This window comes from Neophocaena asiaeorientalis, unplaced genomic scaffold, assembly GCF_003031525.2.
Source record: "Neophocaena asiaeorientalis asiaeorientalis breed wild unplaced genomic scaffold, Neophocaena_asiaeorientalis_V1.1 scaffold312, whole genome shotgun sequence".
NCBI lineage: Eukaryota > Metazoa > Chordata > Mammalia > Artiodactyla > Phocoenidae > Neophocaena > Neophocaena asiaeorientalis.
The window spans coordinates 3,200,858-3,208,361 of NW_020174707.1; the positions used below are offsets into that span (position 1 = coordinate 3,200,858).

The 7,504-nt window shown below is 42.6% G+C and overlaps 1 protein-coding gene across 1 annotated transcript; it reads left to right on the forward strand.

Moving 5' to 3' along the window:
• The first annotated feature begins 5,229 nt into the window (after positions 1 to 5,229).
• Positions 5,230 to 6,830, forward strand: LOC112409633 (BTB/POZ domain-containing protein 3-like). Its single transcript, XM_024759856.1, is given in 4 exon segments — positions 5,230 to 5,891; positions 5,893 to 6,138; positions 6,140 to 6,203; positions 6,205 to 6,830. Coding segments are annotated over 4 exon segments (1,371 nt in total). The 5' UTR covers positions 5,230 to 5,244; the 3' UTR covers positions 6,619 to 6,830.
• Positions 6,831 to 7,504: the final 674 nt, after the last annotated feature.

Consider the following 7,504-nt stretch of genomic DNA (forward strand, 5'->3'; position numbering starts at 1 on the left):
GGGTCACTGATCTTTTCCTCCGGGTCCTGGTGCATACAAGACTTTATGTGTGCCCTCCAAGAGTGGAGTCTCTGTTTCCCCCAGTCCTGTCAAAGTCCTGCAATCAAATCCCACTAGCCTGCAAAGTCTGATTCTCTAGGAATTCCTCCTCCCGTTGCCGGACCCCCAGGTTGGGAAGCCTGACGTGGGGCTCAGAACCTTCACTCCAGTGGGTGGACTTCTGTGGTATAAGTGTTCTCCAGTCTGTGAGTCACCCACCCAGCGGTTATGGGATTTGATTTTACTGTGATTGCGCCCCTCCTGCCGTCTCACTGCAGCTTCTCCTTTGTCTTTGGATATGGGGTGTCTTTTTTGGTGGGTTCCAGCATCTTCCTCTCAATGGTTATTCAGCAGTTCTATTGTTTACATTTTTTAAACAGCTTAGTTGGGGTATGACTGACAGACAATAAACTGCATGCATTATAGTATGCAATTTGATACATTTTGACATATGTATGTGCCTGTAAAACCATCACTGCAATCAAGATAATGAACACAGCACGATTCAAATTTCCTTATGAAAATATATATGGCCTAGAAGGAACTACTCTACAATGCTCAGATTATTTATATTTAGAAAATTTTATTTTACTCTTTTTGAATGTAGTTTCAAACTTTTCTGCAGTGTGCACGTGTTACTTTTCTGGGCAGAAAAACCTTGAGGAAAAGTTAGTGACAGTGACTGAGGGCGAGTGGCAGAGTGGTAGGTCAGGAGATTGTACCTTATGGAAACCAAGGAAAGAGAAATTCTTAGTAAGGAAGGCTCAGGAGTTTTAAATCCCATATATTGGTTAATTAAGACTCTACCAGAAAGGATCCAGAGTTTTTTCTGTGGCACATCAACAGTGGAGATAGAAAATAGTGGGTTAAGGAATAAATGGGCTTGGCAGAGTAGAAGAGGAGGGGCCCAAGCCCAGCTGCCAACGTAAGTGTTGACCATAAGGAGGGACACCTCTTCCCCTGAGTTCAGAAGTAATGGAGCTAGAGAGAGGGGGAGGTGTTAGAATTTCACGTTGGAAGGTTGAGAGTTGACAGCTGCACTTTTGCCTGTGATAAAAGAGGCAACGTTTTGTCCTACCAATAATGTGACTTACATGGTGTGATGGAAGACATTGGTGAATTTTGTCAGTGGCAACTAGGAAGTGGCTGGTATGAGCAATGTGTACTTGCAATGAATAACTACTTCAGGATGAAGGACCACTGTTTGAAATGGTCTGTATTTCCTTGTTTTGATTTATTTTATCAGAAGAGGAAAAGTGAGTTGTGAGATTAATTCAGTGCTGGAGAAGGGGGAGGTGGGTAAACAAGGAAACAAAGAGTTAGGTAACAGATGCTTTATTATTGGAAAAGCAGTTGTTAGCTGGAATATAAATTAGGAGTGCCTGCTGTTTAAGAAAAGCATAGGTTATTTTTTATTTTTGGTACATGGTTGATTTTGGTCTATTCCAACTTGGATTATCACATTCTCCTTCCAGCTAATTCTTCACCCAATATTTAGTTCACGTTTTTTTAACACTCCATGTGCTAAGCCATTTCATTTTTACAATGGAGTAGTTAAAATAGTTCTCGTGTTTCAAATCAAATGCCGGAAGCAGTGTCTGCACACAATAAGCATTTTACAAATGTACCAAATAGACGACCAGACATTCCTGTGCATCTACAGACATATATAAAACAGGGCATCTTTGAATAATGGCTTTGAGATTCTTTCAGATAGACCCTAATAAGTAAAGGCAGAGTAAACATTATCTGTGGTAGATACTCGGGAAGAAAACTAATTTATAAGTATCCCAGTGTCTCCAAATGGAGGAATAGCCCACCCAACCAAATCAATGACAAATCTGGTGGTATTGTCAGTTCTACACAGATCAGATGACAACTGCAAATAGGTGTTTATCTAGTGAAAACTTCCCACCATATTATGCTTGCTTCCTTCAGGCCTCTTCATGTTTTATTAAAGTCACTAAATAAGTTGCCATTTCCTTAACTTGGCTCTTGGAATGTTCTAAAGTTTGAGAGTCATTGCTTTTCAGAGAGCACATGACATTACAGAACTTGTTTACCAGCACTAGGTATTTCCTTGGAGGCTTGAGCTTTAGAGAGAGCATATATTTATTTCCACCAATCATGAAAGCTAAAGGAAATTGTCAATGACCAATGTTAAAGAGCCTTAATATATTTGCACAACCCCAGATCTAGTGTTCACTGAAGATTGTTTTTGGCAGGTTTTTTTTTTTCTTTTTGTGCTTCCTATATCTACTTTCCTTATTAAAGCTATCTTTATCATCAAAGATTCACTGTCTTGAATTTATATTCTGAAAGATGCCAGCCTATTGTTGATTTATAGAGTATTTCTGTGCCTAAGTTTCAGATCTATATTTCATCCTTTTATCCGGGAGGAGCTTCATACAGTGGCTGGGTGAAGTGACTTCCATACTCTGTTGCTAGAGTGATATCTCACTGAAGGCTCTTGACCCTTTCCATGCCTCAGTTTCTTCATCTGTAAGATGGTAATAATATGCCAGGTTTATCCTACAGGACTTTTCAGGGATTCAATAAGATTTTTATGGAAAAGCACTTCGGAAAGAATTCAGGATGAATGGATAAAGATATAATGTATGTATATATATATACATACATATATACATGTATATATACATACATACATATACACACACACAATGGAATATTACTCATACATAAAAAAGAATGAAGTTCTGTCATTTGCAGCAACGTGGATGGATTTAGAAAATATTATGCTTGATGAAATAAGTCAGACAGAGAAAGACAAATACTGTGCGATATCACTTATATGTCCATGCAAGTATGTTTAGGGAGGGAGGATGACAGCTAAAGTCAGGAAAGGGATTATGGGAGGATGATGAGTGACCTTACAGATTCAGAAGATACAACTGTTCATGAAGGCTGTAATGGCATCAGGGAGAAGGTCTTCTGTCTTTAAATAAAGGGACAGGTGAACAGGTAACTGAGTTCGTGCAGCTGAAAGAGAGCACTTGAAGGGCAGGAAAAGAGCTTGAACGTGGCGGTGACAGACGAGGGCGTGGCAACAAGAGCTCTCTCCTTTACCACCCTGTGTTACTGCCACCCCTTAGAAGGCAGGACCAGGACTTGATTATCAGATTTCTGTGTATGTCTCCCCAGCTATGTGATTTACAAAACAAACGTGGGTAGACCGTTACGGTGGGAGTGAGAAACCTGTAGGTAGGTAGTATCCCCAGTTAAGGGGCGTAGAGCAGTGCTGCTAAGAGTAGCAAGATATTGTTTGACATTTAAAAATAGATCCAACTCTACCAATTAGTCTGTTCTGCCCATGGTAACCTTATTCAATGCTATGGTGGTAATCATTTCTGGAAAGCTTTGACATATTTTATCATTGAACTGCCAGGTTCACACTTAGCTGTAATTCATTCACAGGTAAGCGTGTCTTGTTAACCAAATTACGTTGACTCCCTTGGAAATCTGGTGTGAGGACTTTCCTGTTTCCTGTCTTCACGTGGTTTTACGGTCTCATGACAGACCACTAGCGTGAAGGAAGATTGATTATTGGCTTGGGTGCCAAAACGTAATTTGGCCCCATTTTCATTTTTCTTTTTCATCAGCTGCAGAATCATATGCATTTATCAAAATGGGTGTCATCTGTTTTGAAATTCATGAAGTTAGATTGTACACTTGTCAAACATTTTTTTTCTGGCATTGACAAATACATCAACATCAAGCTTTGCTTAAACTGTTTAGAAATGGAGATGTCCAGGTGAAAGAATGGTGGAATGAAAATGAGAGACTAGGGCCTGGAAGGGCTCATTCATTCCACCACCATTTTTGAATGCATTCGGTACACACAGCAAATTGCCAGACATGGACTGAAGCCTGCGGGGGTTGAAGGAATGTGAGGCTGACTCACTTACTGAAAAATATTTAGTGCTTACAGTGCTCGGCACTGTGCTAGCCACTGGAAACAGTAGCAACAACACCAGCAAAGTCTCTTCCCTCAGAGAACTTATATTCTAAAGAGTTCATATGAGATAAAAGAAAGGCACTGTTTAGCCCTTATCCTCAAGGATCTTATACTCTACTTGGAAAGAAAAAAGTAAATGCACTAAGTTAAAATTTCAAAACAATGCAAAAATGGGGCAAATGAGTAAAGAATGCATTTCAGATGTAGGAGACTGAGGCAAGCACAGTAAAAGAATGACTCCACACTGCCCCTGCCGGAGACTGGCTAGGACACTCCTCTAGGAAGTCACTTAACTGCCTCTGTTTCCCAGAGAAGCGCTCCTGGGACAGTTTTGCTGCTGATTAGAGCTTCTGACTATCCATCCTGAAGGCCATTCACAATGAGTAATCTGGAAGAAAGGCAATCTCTGAACGCAAGTTCAAACAACTACAGCGAATATCATACTAACTAGTGATATATGTGTTCCTTTAAATTAACTAGATAAGACTGTTTCCACTGGAGTTAACGTGGTATTAGAGGTTGTAAGCAATGCAGCAGACAAGGGAGAGTAATGTGGTTTTAAGAATCAAAAGGAGGAAGTTAAATTGTCTTTATTTTCAGAAAGTATAATTGCTTACATAGAAAATTCAAGAGACTCAAAAAGCTATTAGAACTATTAAGAAATTGCAACAAGTTTAGTGGATAAAAATAAAATTTAAAAATCCACAATATTCTAATACATCAGCAACAGCCAATTAGAATATGTAATTTTAAGAATGCAATTCATGGGACTTCCCTGGAGGTCCAGTGGTTAAGACTTCACCTTCCAATGCAGGGGGTGTGGGTTCGATCCCTGGCGGGGGAGCTAAGATCCCACATGCCTCGTGGCCAATTAACCAAAACATAAAACAGAAGCAGTATTATAATAAGTAAAGACTTTTAAAAAATGGTCCACATCAAAAAAAAATCTTTAAAAAAAAAAAAGGAATGCAGCGTGCGGGTGCCCGCTGAGCCCTGCCAGGTGCTGGATCCCAGAGTGCCCGGGACGGGGCCCGAGGAGCGGGCACCGGGCCGAGGAAGCAAGTGGTAAGCAGCGCAGACAGCGGGCGCTGCCTGAGGCGACAAGGACCGCGAGCGAGACGGTAAAGAACAGGTCCAAGAAGAGCTCGAAGAAAAAAAATCCCAGCAGCAGCAGCAAGTTGCCTCCAGTTTGTTATGAAGTAATTACCTTGAAGACTAAAAAGAAGAAGATGGCTGCTGATATATTCCGCCGAAGAAAACCAGCCAACTCCAGCAGCACTACTGTCCATCAGTACCACCAGCAGAATCTCAGTAACAACAACCTTCTTCCAGCCCCGAATTGGCAGGCTCCTTATCCCACGATTAGAGAGAGAAATGCCGTGATGTTCCGTAATGATTTGATGGCAGATGTACATTTTGTGGTTGGGCCACCAGGTGGGACTCAGCGGTTGCCAGGACACAAATATGTTTTAGCTGTTGGGAGCTCTGTGTTCCATGCAATGTTTTACGGAGAACTTGCCGAAGACAAAGCTGAGATCTGTATACCAGATGTCGACCCTGCTGCTTTTCTCGCTATGCTGAAATACATCTACTGTGATGAAATGGACTTGGCTGCTGTCACGGTCTTGGCCACTCTTTATGCTGCCAAAAAGTACATCGTCCCTCACCTCGCCCGGGCCTGCGTCAATCTCCTGGAGACCTGCCTGAGCGCCAAGAACGCCTGTGTCCTCCTGTCCCAGAGCTGCCCGTTTGAGGAGCCGGGCCTGACCCAGCGGTGCTGGGAGGTGATTGACGCCCAGGCCGAGCTTGCTCTCAAGTCTGAGGGGTTCTGTGATATTGACTTCCAGACACTAGAAAGTATCCTCCGCAGGGAAACTGAATGCCAAAGAAATTGTGGTTTTCGAGGCAGCTCTCAGCTGGGCTGAAGTGGAATGCCAGCGACAAGATCTGGCTTTGAGCGCTGAAAACAAGCGCAGAGTCCTTGGGAAGGCGCTTTACTTGACCTGCATCCCGACCATGGCCCTGGACGATTTTGCAAACAGTGCTGCGCAGTCCGGAGTCTTAACTCTGAACGAGACCAACGACATCTTCCTCTGGTACACCGCGGCCAAGAAGCCCGAGCTGCAAAGCCCGCAAGGGCCTCGTCCTCCAGCGCTGCCACCGTTTCCAGTTGTGCGCCTACGGGAGCAAACCAGTGGTGCTACCGGGGCCGCTGCGACAGCATCCAGTTCGCCGTCGACAAGAGGGTGTTCATCGCGGGCTTCGGGCTGCACGGCTCCAGCTACGGCTCGGCCGAGTACAGCGCCAAGATCGAACTCAAGCGGCAGGGCGTCGCCCTGGGGCAGAACTTGAGCAAGTGCTTCTCAGACGGCTCCAGCAACACCTTCCCCGTGTGGTTTGAGTACCCGGTGCAGACTAAGCAGGACACCTTCTACACGGCCTGCGTGATCCCGGATGGTAATGAGCTCAGCTACTTTGGACAGGAAGGCATGACAGAAGTCCAGTGTGGCAAAGTCACTGTCCAGTTCCAGTGCTCGTCGGACAGCACCAACGGCACTGGGGTGCAGGGGGGTCAGATCCCCGAACTTATATTCTACGCTTGAGCACGCTTCCCGGAGCAGTGCAGGCTCTGAGGTGCACACCACACTCCTGCTTGCTTGATGCTTAGCTCAGCTGCAGATACGCAATCAGCACAGGTAATTTGTAATGAACGGAGCTGTAGGCAGGTTCTAATTTCTTTCAACCTTTTAATTATGTACAGACAAAAATGCAGCATTCAGCTTTTAACTCTATGCCTAAAAGAGCCAAGTTCTCATCAAGGCTTGTGGTCCTTAGAGTTGCATTTATACATCTGGGGAGATTTTGCGTTCTTTTCCAACTGCCCCGCTGACCTCCCAGTTTTGTCCCTCTTAGGAAAATTTTTGGATCACTTCAAATTCTCTTTCGGGCTTTATTTTAAGTAGGAATAAATAGTCTAAAATAACAATAGCAAGAATTATTTTTAAACAGAACCCCTCCCTCCCCCCAAAACGATAAACCTCATTGTACAATTTTGAAAGACGTTTTGCTTGATAATAAGTAATAATTTAGAAAGTAGACAGTAGTCATGTTTACCTTCTTATTTTATTTCCTTTTAAATATTTTACTTTTGGGCATTGCTTTTTCTTAAATCCTAAATTCATAAGATGGTTAAATTTTAAATTGGAAAGTGTCAATGTAAAGTAAGTAAGAAATTGCAAGCTTTAGGTCATGACTTTTTGCTACAAACAGATTTATATTCTTTTAGTTTAGAAGACAAAATATTGCAGTACAGAGGCTTCTTTTAGAAGTAACTAAATTATAAAATTTTATTGTCATCAGAAAAAAGTTGCAGGCCTATTAATTTAAACTAAAATGGTTTTAAAAGGAAGCCTAAAAAAGCCCCATATGACAAATAGTTTAATTGATGGCATATTATAATACAGAGTTCAAAAAGTCAGACTCTTTTCC